Genomic DNA, 13,990 nt, shown 5'->3' with positions numbered 1-13,990 from the left:
AACTATGCTGCATAGGGGTTTTTTGGCTGTAATCTTTGTGGATGGAGAACACCAGGCCTTTCTTCTGTGGTGCTGCGGGTGAGTTAGAACCACCAACATTCATAAACTACCTGTGCCCTGCAGCTCCTTCTTCTATTTATTGTATCCCAATACCCACTGCCATCGAGTTGATTCTGACTCACAGGTGAGATAAGACTGAAAGACATTCATTTCCCCCTGGCACTGAGCGGTAAGGGTCTATTTGTGGGTAGAAAAAGCTGGTAGAAAGCTAATGTTTAATTTGCGAAAGGGGTTACCTCTTCTTTCGATTTCAAAGGATTTTTCTTTTGCTTTAGATATAGCCAGAGTTCAGTGAACAAGGCCTTCAAGTCTATAGGATTGCTATTTTTATTTCAAAACCAGACACTTCAAAAGTAATTTCTACTTCACAAACCGAATCTCTTGCCCCATCTTTCAAAAGAGCATGCTTACAAATTTACCTCCACGATCAAGCCGACTTCAAAGATAAGACAGGTCTTCTGGCTGGGCTCTGCATGGCTCTCAGGCACCATGACAGAGTCTGTGAGTCACCCTTCCAGGATCACAGGCGCTGAACCCTGGCACACCCGAGCACTCGGCCACAGGCACATTTGGCCACCTCACTTCCAACTGCAGTGTCATGTGGACAACTTGCATTCTCATTTAAGGTGAGGGACGCCAACCCTTCCCGAGAGTCACAAGGTATGTGCCCGGCTTGACTCGGCTCAGGGCACTTCCGATCAAATGGGCAACCAGCGTGGCACATCCCTCTTGGAGTACAACAACCTCGACCAGAGCGTTAACATTCCCGGGCTCCCTGGTTTTCCCAGCACCCGGAGAGGCAGTCCCTAACGCGGCTCTGCTCCTAAGGAACACTCCCTAGAAGGTGCTGGATGTTGCTTTCGGCTCCAATTAAGGAAGCGAAAACTTAGAGTAAACTGCCAGAGTTTTTCTCGGGAGCGCTCACTTGACCACAGCCTTCTGATGATGGGGAAGGGGGCGATTTACAGAAGACTCCAGGAAAAGGCCCCACCTCCCGCCAGCCCCTTACCTCATTGTCGTGGGGGGGCAGCTGGTGCAGTAGCTGCTTGATTCTCAGTTTCTCCCCGGGACTGTTCACGTAGGGGACCTTCTCTTCTGGGAGACAGCTGTAGTACTGGTGAACCTGCCGGAGGGAAGACACCCGAGTCATGTGCCCGTCCATTCAGTAAGTGGCTCATCCATCTCCCCGGACCCCCTTGCTGTCCTCCTCGTAGCAGGGCGCTTCCCCCACCCAGCAGGAAACTCAACAGGGCACACATTTCTTCCTGCCTGCAGAGAAATTCATCCTGCAAGAAAGAGGGAAGCGGATCACCCATGTCTTGGGGCTTCCCCTCTCTTTGCAAAGGAAGCACGAGCCAGCAAGCTTTCCTAGAAAAAGAGAATTCAGCAACCATGCCGGGGGAGCCAGGGGGTAGGGCTTCCTGGGCAGGCTCCTCTGAGAGCAACTTTACCATTTTCTCTGTGAGCCTCTCCAGTGTGTCATGTGCTTCCCTCGCCAGAGGGATATGTCCGCGCCTGCCTCGGCACTGCCGTCAAACCCGTCTCTGGCAGCGAAGCACTTCTGGGTACCTCAGCCTCCACCTACAGTACAAGCCCTCCAGCTTCGGAGCCATTTGTAAGGACAGGCAGCAGCTGATATGTGTCAGAAAGAGCCGCTGAATCTGGGACATGGGGATGGGGAATTCACAACCATCAGCAAAATGAGGCCTTTTGCATCTTCTAGCATGCGCCACTTTGCAACTCGTAGGACACATTTTCACAATGTCCCAAGAACCTTTATGAAGCTGGGAAAGCGCCAAGCACCCCACCCAGCCAGAGAAGGCGAGGAGAGCGTCCTTAGCCCGTCACATGTATAACAGGCCAGCTGAATGACAAAGTGCGTGCGACTGGGGGGTGGGGGGTGGTGGTGGTGAGGAGGGCAGAGAGGTATGCTGTTATGCAGGAGAAGAAAACACCTCCATAAGCCTCGATGCCATCACAGAAAACGACTGTCATGTATCTCTTGGTATCATGGCTGCTTCTTGCGAAACAAGGCATTCATTCAACCACAGGGAGCGGAGGGAGGACTTGGCTTCTCTGAATTCAACGTATTCGTCACACTCCACAAAACGGGTCTAATTCCCGTGTGTTTAGGGAAACTTGGGTGCAAAAGCAGACTTTGGGAATGCTGGGGAGCAGAGTTGTGATTCTGAGCCCAAGAAATGAAGTCATCGACATTAGGGGAAAAGAGACTTCATGGTGACAAGATCATAGAAAAAACAGGAAGACCAAATAAAACCTACGACAGTGGAGTGGATCCTCACTCAGATTTACCCTAAATGACAGGACAGAGTGGAGCTGCTCGCTGGGGTTTGGCTCTGAGGTTGTAAATCTTTATGGGAGCAGACAGCTTCACGATTCTCCCACAGAGTGAATGAGGGTGGGGGGGAGGGGTTGAACTGCTGACTGTGGCTAGTAGTTCAATGTGTACCTTTATTTTCATAACTAAGGAGGGTAACCTTTCACCATCTTGTGCTTATCTCCCCTTAATCAAATCCCAAAGGCAGCAGCCACAAACAGGCTCTCATCAGGTAGGGCCCCTGCACTCTCCCTGAGGCACCTGGCAGGGAATGATGGGAGGGAATGGTTAAGTTTTCAAAGGCGGCCCACACATTACCGACACTCTCTTGTGAAAAAAAATAACAAAAGCCCAGATTATAAATTGGTTCGAAATTAGCAGGTGGCTATTAGAGAATCAGACACTGGCACCGCTTATTTCCTGCTCAGGAGAGTCCCCGGGTCCCATCAGCAGGTAAGTGCCAGATATTCCGGGACATGTGTGCTTTCTGTTTTAGGGAATAGGCTTTGCCCCTCAAGGCCGGGGCTGTTTGTAGAAATGCTGTATTGCTACATCACGCTGCCATGGTCACAACTCCTAGGACTGTTACAGGACATTAGGGACAGTGCGCAGCATGAATGACCACATGCTTGACAGCCAGAGACCAATGCGCGCTTGAAGACTCCCCCTCTCAGCCCTCTTCCCTGCTCACTCATCCTGCTCACTGTCCGGAGCACTGGCATCCCCGGCAGCCCCTGGAGTCACGTGCTCTCTGACACAGCCCAAGACTGAGGTGGCCTGGGAGCCCTGTTCCCTCTCCAGCACAGCGGGTCCTCCGAGCGAGTATGTCAGTGGCTAGGCAGATCTGGATGCCCGGTTCCTGGAAAACGGACGCAATCGCTCCAAACACTCCTCCTAAGCTTGGGATGAAATGGGAATGCAGGCAAAACGGTGGGCCCTCGGTAGTAAGTAACGTGAAGAAAGAATGGCCATGTCCCGCTGGAGCGATCCAGATGCCTCTCTCCACTGTGGGTCTTTGGGCTCATTTCGGCTCACCCAGTGCCACAGAGTCCATTCCAGCTCAGTGTCCCCTGGGGTGGCACAGCACTGCCCCAGTGGGGTCTTGAGGCTCTAACTCTTTATGGGAGTTAGAAAGTGTCCTCTTTCTCCCAAGGAGTGGCTGGTGGTTTTAAACGGATGACCTCAGCAGCCCAGCGTGTAACCCCCTGTGCCACCAGGGCTCCTGTTAGTCTGTAGAGTAAGACCAACCCCTGGGAAACTCACGTCTCTTAGCCGAAATTAATAGTTTAACCAAATGAACACTCAAATCGGTTCCCCTCAAGTTGATACTGACTCACAGGGACCCTATTGTCGATCTATGGAAAATAGCGCCCACGACACACATTGAAATTATACCCCAGGTCCTGAAAACCACATTTAGAGAGCATGACCATGGTATCAGCTCAAAGATACAAGCCAAGCCCGTTAATCTTTTCCTGAGCACATTATAGTGCTACAGGTGCGTTCCAACTATAATCTCCTGGCTTTCTCTGGTGCAAACAGGTCTGTGATGTGATCAGAGTCATCTTGTCCCCTCAGTTTCTTCTCTTCCTGTCCCCAGCAGAGCAAGATCACATGGCTGCCGGCACAAATGGAGGCGCTCGAATGCAAAAAGTGTTCGTTTCACCTGCTGAAAGAGCTCTCCTCTCCGGGGATGGAGACTACGAAGCTTAACAGAAACCTCTTAGTAGTGCCTCCAAGTGCGGCCCAGGACACGGACCAGGCCTTAGACGCGTCTCTGTGACAGAGTAGGATTGCCCCTTAGGGTAAGTCGTTAGGAAGGTAGGATTTCCCCTTAGGGTAAGTCATTTCTCCCATGAAGAGGTTGGTGGCTTCAATGGCAGACCTTTTGGTTAGTGCTGAAATGCTTTAACTGCTGCACCACCAGGGTTCCTTCAAGACTCAGGTCATTGGCCACTGAGTCGATTCTGAGTCACAGTGATGCTACAGGACAGGGTAGAACTGCCCCTGTGGGTTTCCGAGATGGTAACTCTTGGTGGGAGTGGAAAGCCCCATCTTATCTCCTGTGGAGTGGCCGGTGGGTTCATACCACTGACCTGGTGGCTAACAGCTCACTGGGCAGCCCACTAAGTTACCAGGGCTCCCCAGGGCTTCTTAGGGATAACTTAGAAGGAATACAAAATTATTATTGGTAGCTTGAATTCAGAGGGGGGAAAAGGAAATTTATTACAAAGGTGAGGTCATTTTTAAAGACCCCCAGAAGTACAGTGGGCCCTCAAGAGGACATGGGACCGGACTGGAAGGTGACCAGTGATGCTCTCTCCCGTCACTAGGCCCAGCGTGCTCTGGCCTCTGCTCTGCTCTTTCTCTGGGTCGGCTTCTCCCTTCTTAAAGCGTCTGAGTATACCTAACTTTAGTTCTGGCTAGTTTTTCTTCCAGATTCCCTGGGGAAGATCCCTAATTAGCATAACGTAAGTAGGCTGTGTCGACACCTGGAGGCTGAGCGGCTGGAGCAGAGAAGTTCAACTCCAGGTCAAGGTGGACTCATCAGGTAGGGGCAGCCATCATGGGGAACTTCAGAGCCATTCAGGAGGCTTATACATTCCTTGCTGTACAAGAGGCCATCCGGAAGCCTTTGAATTCTTGACTACTCTTTGGGAACCCAGTTGTGTCTTTCCTGGACACCTTCTGCTATCTTTCATAATGTAGGCCTCCCAATCACACCAGAGCCAAGCCCACTGCCATTGAGTGAATTCTGACTCATGGTGACCCCAGGCAGGATAGAGTACCATTTTCTTGGTTGTGATTCTTATGGAAACAAACCAGCAGGCCTTTCTTCCACAGTGCTACTGAGTGGGTTTGAACTGCCAACCTTCCAGTTAGTAATCATGTGCAAATGGTTTGCCCCATACAGGGACCTTACTTACTGATCAACACCACCGAAGGCATACCTTTCCCACCTGTATCCCAGCAACCCCTTGAGTCTGGAACATGCTTGAATCTTCTTCACGTGGGAGCCCTGGGCGGTACGCTACAGTGGTTACAGTTTGGGCTGCTCTCCATAAAGTCTGAAGTTCCAAACCACCAGCTGCTCCATGGGAGAAAGACGGGCCTTTCTACTTAAACAGCTGCAGTCTTGGAAACTCACAGGGGCAGTTCAAGCCTGCCCTCTAGGCTTGCAATGAGTTAGCACTGCCTGGTTGGCAGTGATTTTGCAGTTTTAATCTGAGGCAACCACTAATTCGATGAATGGGTTAAAAACATTCTTACCACTGTGCTGGAGTTGTCCAGGAAGAAACCAAACCACCTCCGAGGAATCCAGGACCTACAAAATGACCTCCGGATCATGTGGTCGAAGCTGTCTGGCTTGCTCTGAGGAACAAAACAGCCCCTCTGATTTCATTTGGTCCTTGGGTGGCGCCAACTCTGCTTGACGACGATCCTAAAGCAAGGCCTGCGTCCGTAGAGATTACAGCCAAGAAACCCCAGGGAGCCGTTCTGTTCTCCTGAGATGCCCAGGCTCTGGACCGGATTATATCAGCGGATCTCAACCTGTGGGCCGCAACCCCTTCGGAAGTCAAAGGACCCTTTCAGGGGGTCTCCCGATTCATAACAGTAGCAAACTCACAGCGATGAAATAGCAATGAAAATAATTTTAAGGTTGGAGGGGGTTACCACAACATGAGGACCCATATTAAAAGGTCGCAGCATTATAAAGGCTGAGAACCGCTGGATTAGATGAGAGGGTTTGGTTTTGGGTTTAACATTGGCTATTTCTTTTGGCATTTCCCAAAGGAAAACAAACTCACTGTTGTGGACTTGATTCTGACTCCAAACTGCTCCATAGGGTTTCTGAGACTGCACATCTTTATGGGAGCAACCAGCCTCATCTTTCTCCTGGAGGGTAATGTGTAGGTTTGAACTTCTGCCCTGGATGTTAGCTACCCAGTGCTTAGCCCACTGTGCCATTAGATTTTCCAAACCTTTATCAAGCAAAAAGGATTGGCAGACGGGTGGGATTGAGTGAAGAGACCAACCTTCCTGAATTCCCCATCTGTCTCTGGATGAACAGGGAAATGCTGGATGTCTTTCCCCCTGGCATTCTCCACCACAAAACTACTGTAGAGCCCAAAATAAACACCCAGCAAATCAACGGTCAGGGGAAAATATTGAGTATCCTTTCTGGCGCTACAAAAATTGAATTTGGCATAACCTCTGAAAATCTTGCCGATGGCTCGTTTTAGCCCAACTATGTTTCGCTTAATAATTTTTACAAGAAAACAAACAAAACCAATAGAATTCGGCCAGTGATGCTCCTTGCGCCAAGCTGCTAGCTGGAATGTTGGTCACCTTAGGACTCCTTCTAGGTACGTGGAACTGGTCTGGTAGGTATTCTGGGATCTTTGCTACACTGAAACCTTTCTCCCTAAAGGCGCTCTGTGACTCAGCCTGAGGTGAAGCCCTACTAGGTGTGCTGGCCCCAGACAAAAGCACTGGGAACACAGCAAAGTGGCTTCTGAAGACAAAATAGCCCGCAGGCCAACAGGGAGGCTTGGCAGCAACTTCAGTGTGTTCCAGACAGACCGTCAGAGCTTTCCTCAGCGTGCACATGCAGTGTGCAGAGCAGGGACTCGCCCGGGGTGAAAGGCTAGGCTTGTTGGCAGGAGCTGCGCATTAGACAGCAGTTCTGCCAGGGCAGAGGGATGGGCGACCGATGATTCTGCCTTTGGGAGGAACTGCCTTTGTGCTCCTAAAGGGGAGTGGGCAGCTGGCTTTATGTAGAGCAGTGCTCCCCAAGCTTCCGCTGCATCGGAATCACTCAGAAGGCCTATTGAAAACCAGGTTTCTCATTCAGTTAGCCTGCGGTACCAAACCCAAGCCCCAGCCGTGGAGTGGGTTCCGACTGCTGGTGACCCTGCAGGACAGGGGAGGCTTGCTGGGGCGGAGCTTTTACACGTGTAGCTACAGTGCCCCTGCTGTTGCTCTGGGCACCTCTGTGAGAACCAGACTGTGGAGTTGCCAGTCTTCAGGTGCTTAAACTAGGTTCCCCATTAACAGCCAACCACACGAAGTTGTTAGGGCAAACAGTGAGATTTCGATTTTCTCTGAGAGACCCAGAAATCCTAGAGGCGCAAGAAACCAGGGCTTCCGAAGGCTCCTTCCATGCCAAGTTACACGCTTAAGCAGGGGCCCGTCAGTTGGAGAGAGAAAGCCGAAAGGCAAAGTATTCATATTTCTGGGTGGGAAACCGGAAAGCAATACTGCTATTTAGCAGTGGTTCTCAACCTTCCTACTGCCGCGACCCTGTCATACGGTTACTCATGTGGTGGTGTCCCGACCATCAAATTATTTTCCTTGCTACTTCATCACTGTCATTTTACTACTGTTATGAATTGCTGCCTTAGAGCAAACACTCCCCAAAGGTGGAGGGGAGATGAAGGGTGGGAAGCGGGGTTTATAACAACCAGATTTTCTTGGCTGACCTCAAAAACAATTCTCCTTCACCCTAAATGAGAGTCAGGATCAGCAAAGTTCCCTATCTACACTTGATGTGTTTTTAGGGCTGTGGTTGGTGCATACGGTTTGCTAATCAGCTGCTAAATGAGAGGCTGGCCAGGATGGTGGTGCAAGCCCACTCAATAGTACCATAGAAGACAGTAAGCCCGAGGCAGCAGATCTGCTCTGGCACCCATGGGGTCGCCATGGGTAGGAATGCACCAGGCAGCAATGGCTGTGGCTTCTGGTTCTGGCTGTGCCTTTACGTAGGAAGCCTCCCTAGACTTTGCCATGGCCTGGGGGTGGATGGGGCCCACAGGTCACATGGAGGGTCACACAGCCTACCGCTCGTGCAGCTATTTGTGAACTTGGCTTCCTCATCCTCGTCCTTTGCTTTCTGTGGACTCTTGGCCTTCTCTATGAAGCAAAAAACAACCCCCTCCCCAAAGACTGGCAGGTAGATAGGAAAGCCAAAGAAAGGAGGAGGAAAGGGGGACACTGCACCCAGAAAAGCAGGTTCCCAACATGTCTGGTTGACTGATTAACAGAAAAGATGAACAGCTCTTCTGTTGGTATTCTCCAGAGCAGAACCAAGAGATGTTCCTAAATAAATTCACAGTAACCTTCCAGAACGTGGAGTATGCTCATCAAGTGCACTTTTCACCACACTAGGGCACAACGGGTGAGGGATCTGTGACAGAGATGCTGTCCACCCAGACCCCCTCTCCTTGCCTTGCTTATTAAGAACATCCTGGCTTTGCTTTAGTTAGAGCATGCATATGCCTAACTAAAAATGGTACTCCTGTACCTCCTTAGTACCCATGGTGGCCATGTGGATATGTGCTGGCCAATGAGATGAACGGGTAGACTCTCCCATGAATGTCTGGACAGTTTGGTAGGGTCCTCAGAAAGTTACAGCCACCTTATGACTCAGCAATTCCACCCTCAAGTATCTGCCCCAGAGACAGCAGGGCAGGTACATGGACCCCAATGTCCTCCAAAGCACAGGGACACCAATCTTCACTGAAGCGCTCCTCACAGTAGCCACAAGGTAGAAATCACCCACATACGCTGGAAATGATGAATGGATAGGCAAAACATGGTTCATACTTAGAATGGACGATTACTCATCCATAAAGAGAAACAAAAATTTACAATATAGACGAACCTAGGAAACATTATGTTGAGTGAAGAGAGTCAATCACAAAAGGCTACCCATCACACGACCTCACTTAAATACCCAGAGCAGGTCAGCTGATGGAGACCAAAGGTCAGTGGTGGTTAGCAGGGGAAGGAGAGAAGAAGGAGGGCGGTAGTGCAGGAAGTACCCCATTTTTGTTTCCGGGGATGGAAAAGTCCACAGTGGTGCTGGTGAAGGCCATACAATGTGATGGATGAGACTGCTTTCACGGGAGTGAAAGGTGTAGAATGGACAAATGTGGCGTTAACTCTTTTCAAAGCCATAACAAATGAAGAAAAGGGAGACCAGGCAATTGGCAAATACCCCTTTCGACAGTTCTCCACGTTTCCTGCTTCCTATCTGGAAATGGAACGCAAATTCCAGTAGCCACTGGTGCTGTGGTGATGTGACCTGGAGGACTGACGTCACAGCTCAGGACATTGGGATCCTGGGTTTTTGGTTAAACCATGGAGCCACGGCATCAGCCCCAGGCTGCTGACTCTGAGCTCCTTTTATCGGGGAGAAAAATGAAGGATATCTTTATTTACAGTCTATGTTACGAAGAGGTGGTCCTCCCACCTTAGTGTGCTGCTCCAGATCCGGTGAGGCTGTTACTGAATGTGATGCCAGCTGGCTGTTCATCTCTCAGGGTCATACAAGGAGCCCAGGGAGCATCGTTCTGAACACACACTTCACAGCATGCCAGGAGAAACACTGGCTTAGGGAGAAGACAAAGGTGACTCCACAACACACAGGCAGGGGCTCCTGAAGTGTCATCTCTGGTGTGGGCTCACACAGTCGGGAGCTTTTAATCAAAGCCCGTCTGAACCCAAGGGCAAGTGAGAAGGCCGGGCCCCTGTTTCACGCTCTTTCACTTGTAGTGTGAGAGATTAAAACCTCAGACAGTCTGCCTCAATCCAGAGAGGCAATATATGGAATACACCTGAGCACATCCAAAGGCAGGTGCTTTGGAAAAGAGAAAGATGCTGCTTAGAAGGGTGGCAGGCGGTCATTTTTTATTAGATGTGTGTCCTGGCTCCCTGGTAGAGCCCCGAAGAACAATTGGGTGGCTTCACAGTCAGGAGCAACAGGTGCGGGGTGACTTTCCGGCGGGTGGTAGTGGTAGGAGGGGGGCATTTGCTCACTGTGCCTCTCCTCTCCAGAATCCCATTACCAACAACAGGAGGAAAGTACCATTAAGTGGCACCTCTGGGGTGAAGTTGTACCAAGTTCAGCGCCTTCCCTTTCCTCCTGGAGGCCCACATTATAATTTTAATTGGTTCGCTTAGGAAGTAATTTAGGAACCAACAGACTAATTTCTAATATCTAAACAATGTCTCCATCACACTGAAAACCCCACAGGCCTGAGAACAGAATTGGAAATAGAAGCTCTCTTGGGGATTAAATCCTCAGAGAAGAATCTTTCAGGCCTGTTCCTCACACCTGATGTCTAATCCCACAGTAAACAGTAGCAGGGTGCAGGCTCAGAACCAACCCAGCCTGCAGTCACTTCCTGCCACCCCTGGCACAAAGGCATGTGCTCCTGGGTGACTGCTCTGGCTGCTTCTGGGCGCTGGCTGGCTGTCACCTTTGGCTCCTGCAGTCCATTCTCTATACATCAGCCAGGAACACGGGACTGAACTGTAGGCCAGGCCGTGTCCCCGCTGTGCTCGAGACCTTGAGTTCTCATCCTTCTTGGAAGCAAAGCCGGAGTCTTTCCTACCTGGCTGCCCGTATTCCTTACTACATTCCTCATACTCAACCCTTCCACCTCACAGCGACCTCCTCGCTGTTCCAGAACTCACCAAGGGGACTGCACGCCAGCCCTTTTCTCTGCCCTGAATGTTCTTCTCCCCGATGTTTACAGCGCGCTCTTTCTCCCTGCCCCCACCAGTCTCTGCTCACCCTCAGAAAGAAATGCCCCTACCCTCTTACTCTCTGGCCCAGCGCTTCTCCACGGGGAGCAGTGCTGTCCCCAGGAGACCAGGGCCATGTTTGGAGATTGGTTGGTTGTCCCGGTTGGGTGCAGGTGCACTGACATCCATTAGGTCGAGGCTGGGATGCCGTTCCACATCCTGCAGTGCCCAGGACGGCCTCCCACCAGAGATGGAGCTGGCCCAGAAGGTCCACAGTGCTAAGGCTGGGTGACCTTCAGGCTCCAGGTCCCAGTTCCTAGCACAACTTCTCCTTGCTCCCAGACTGTCTCTGCCCGCAGACCGTGCATGCGGTGAAGCTGCAAGCCCAAGCAGAGGGTCTGGCACACAGTGGGGCTTCAACAAGTGCTCGTTGAAAGCATGCGTGCTGTGCTCAAGTAGCATTTCTCGGTCTTTCTCGTTTATCAGAGGACTCACACAGCGAGATGCAGCAAGAGCATGCACAGGTGGGGGTTCAGGAAGTGCCACAGTTGGCCTGGCTGGCTTTCTCTTGTCTTCCATCAGAACTCTTTTTTTTCTACCAAAGATGTCTGGTACAAGGGTAGGTGAAGGAGGCAGTCCGCCAAGCGTGACTGGAAGAACTGCAAACAAGCTGCTTCTTTATGAAAAGAGGACAAAGACAACACCCATTTCTATTGGAAGCCAGAGAATGAATCCCTTTCATGTGGAGCCAACTTACCGTAGTTTGAACAACTTGAAGGAAATCATCACATCAAGTTGGTCCAACACAGGTCCTACAGCTCAAAGTCACATGAGCTGGACTCTCCTTTGCCTGCCTGCTCCCACATGTGCCTCTCTTTCCAGCCCTCTTAATCATCATTCCCCCCACATATGAAACATTGTTGACCTAGAATATCTCCATTTTAGCTTGGCATATCTTCTGTTGGTTACTTATGGTATCCTGTCTTGTGGGTTACAAGTTGGGCTGCAATCCACAAGGTCAGCAGTTCCAAACCACCAGTCACTCCTTGGGAGAAAGACAGGGCTTTCTAGTCCTGTCGAGAGCGCCAGTCTCAGAAACCCACAGGCACAGTTCTACCCAGCGCTACAGGGTCATGATGAGTCAGCATTGACTCCAGGGAAGTGTGTGTAGAAGCGCAGGGCCCAAGGGGGCAGAGGGTGAAACATCGGGCCTTTAGATGCCACCAGCCATGCCGTGGGAGAAAGCTGAGGGTGTGCTCCCATCAAGCATTATAATCTCTGAGAGCCGCAGGGTCGCGAAGTGGCATGGATTCCAGGGCAGTGAGTCTTAGTTTCGGTGCGAGTCTGAGAGAAAAGACCCCTGACACTAGAGCACCTGAGTTGAAATACTTTCTCTTTAAGCTACAATTCCATAGATATTCCTCACCCCGATTTTACCAACACTCACTCTGGAGGATGTCTACATGTTTGCATAAACATTCTATAAAAATATTCTCCAGCAATTGCTTGCTTTTTCTGGGGCAACAGCTTCAGTACTGCCTTTAGCAAATCAATCACACACACACACACACACACACACACACACACAGCAGGATGGCAGATTCCAATGCTGGCTCAGAGTCTAGACTATTAAGTGAGATTATCTGGGTTTGATGACTGCTTCTAACATTTACCATCCTTGTATGGTTGGCTGTGTGACTTTATTTCTTGAAACATTCATGTCTTTGTCTGTAAACTAGGGACAATAATAGTGTCCAACCTTGAACCAGCCAAAATATAGGTGCACAGCAAGGCTTCCGTGTTTCTGAGTCTTGAAGCAATCTAATCTACACAAGGGGTACCAAAAAAAAAAAAAAAGAACCAAGACCCCCAAATGGGAAAAAGCTCCACTGGGTGGAACTTTCATAGTAGGCATTTTTCCTGCTTAGGTAAGCATTGAGTAACTTGCTCTGAGTTAGTGCACCCAGTGGCATCACCTGGGAAGGTTCTTTCTGGTCACAGTGAATTTTTTTATAAGAGCAGTTTTGCTTAAACCTCGGTTTTTGTGATGGATGATTTAAGAGAACAGAGTTCTGTTGTGAAATTTTGTTTCCAGCTTGAGAAAAATGCCACAGAAACTGTTGTGATGTTGAACACAGCTGACAAGCACAGCACTACGGGAAATACTCAAGTGGACAAGTGGTTTTCTCATCTCCAAAAAGGTGAAATGTCAATGGAGGACAAACCTCGTTCTGGACGTCCTTCAACTTCCAGAAGGGACGAAGATGCTCACTTTTAATGCATTTGGAGTTCCTTCCACCAGGTCAGACTGTTAATCAAGTTTTCTATTTGGAGGTTCTTAAAAGATTGCATAACAGCATGGGACATAAAAGGCCCAATTTGTGGCAGATGGGGGACAGGTTTTGTCACCAGAACAATGCACCTGCTCACACAGTCGTCTCAGTGTGCAGGTTTCTTGGTTTAAAAAAACCCAGCATACCTCTCTTTCCCCATGCACCTGACCTTGCTCTGTGTGACTTCTTTTTGTTTCCTTGAATGAAGAGGGACATGAGATTTGACAAAAGTAGAAGAGGTGAAGAAAAAATTAGAGATGCTGTCAGCCATCCACATGGATGAGTTTGAAAATGTTTCCAAGAATGGACTTGCAGATTTGAAAAATGTATTCAGTGTGATGGAGAATACTTTGAACATGACAATGGTAAAAAAATTTAAATATATAGCTTTGAAAAAAATTCTATTTTGGGGGGGAGGGGTACCCCCTCTTATTCATAAGAGTTCACTGTGGAAGGGACTATATCATGCTAACTGTAAGGAATTGTTGGGTATTTGGGGAAAGCACACACAGAAGAATCAAAATAGGAGGCGGCCCTGCTCTCGCCACCACCTGCGGCAGACCTGTTCCCCTTGTGCCTCTGAGGGGCACTGCTTCTGGCTTCCTGGGGTGGCTGCAGGCAGGCTGTTCTGCTGTGGTTCTTCACCTTCTAAAGAGGCATCCTGACTTGTCTCCACAGCTGCACACTGCAGAATGTGACACCTTGATTACCTTGCTTAAGGAATGCC

The 13,990-nt window shown here is 49.9% G+C and overlaps 1 protein-coding gene across 3 annotated transcripts in view; it reads right to left on the bottom strand.

Annotated features, from left to right (window-relative positions):
• The window catches only part of PRICKLE2 (prickle planar cell polarity protein 2), a 417,431-nt gene that overhangs the window by 63,593 nt on the left and 339,848 nt on the right, over nucleotides 1-13,990 (bottom strand). For all 3 annotated transcript variants that reach the window (XM_075549937.1, XM_075549938.1, XM_075549940.1), the window contains one exon: nucleotides 1,070-1,183. In XM_075549937.1, coding sequence (XP_075406052.1) covers nucleotides 1,070-1,183 — 114 coding nt within the window. The remainder of the gene's footprint in view (nucleotides 1-1,069; nucleotides 1,184-13,990) is intronic.

The sequence above is a fragment of the Tenrec ecaudatus genome, chromosome 5, assembly GCF_050624435.1.
Source record: "Tenrec ecaudatus isolate mTenEca1 chromosome 5, mTenEca1.hap1, whole genome shotgun sequence".
In the NCBI taxonomy this organism is placed as follows: Eukaryota; Metazoa; Chordata; class Mammalia; order Afrosoricida; family Tenrecidae; genus Tenrec; species Tenrec ecaudatus.
Note: the sequence above shows the minus strand (reverse complement) of the source record. Positions and strands in the feature narration are given on the sequence as shown.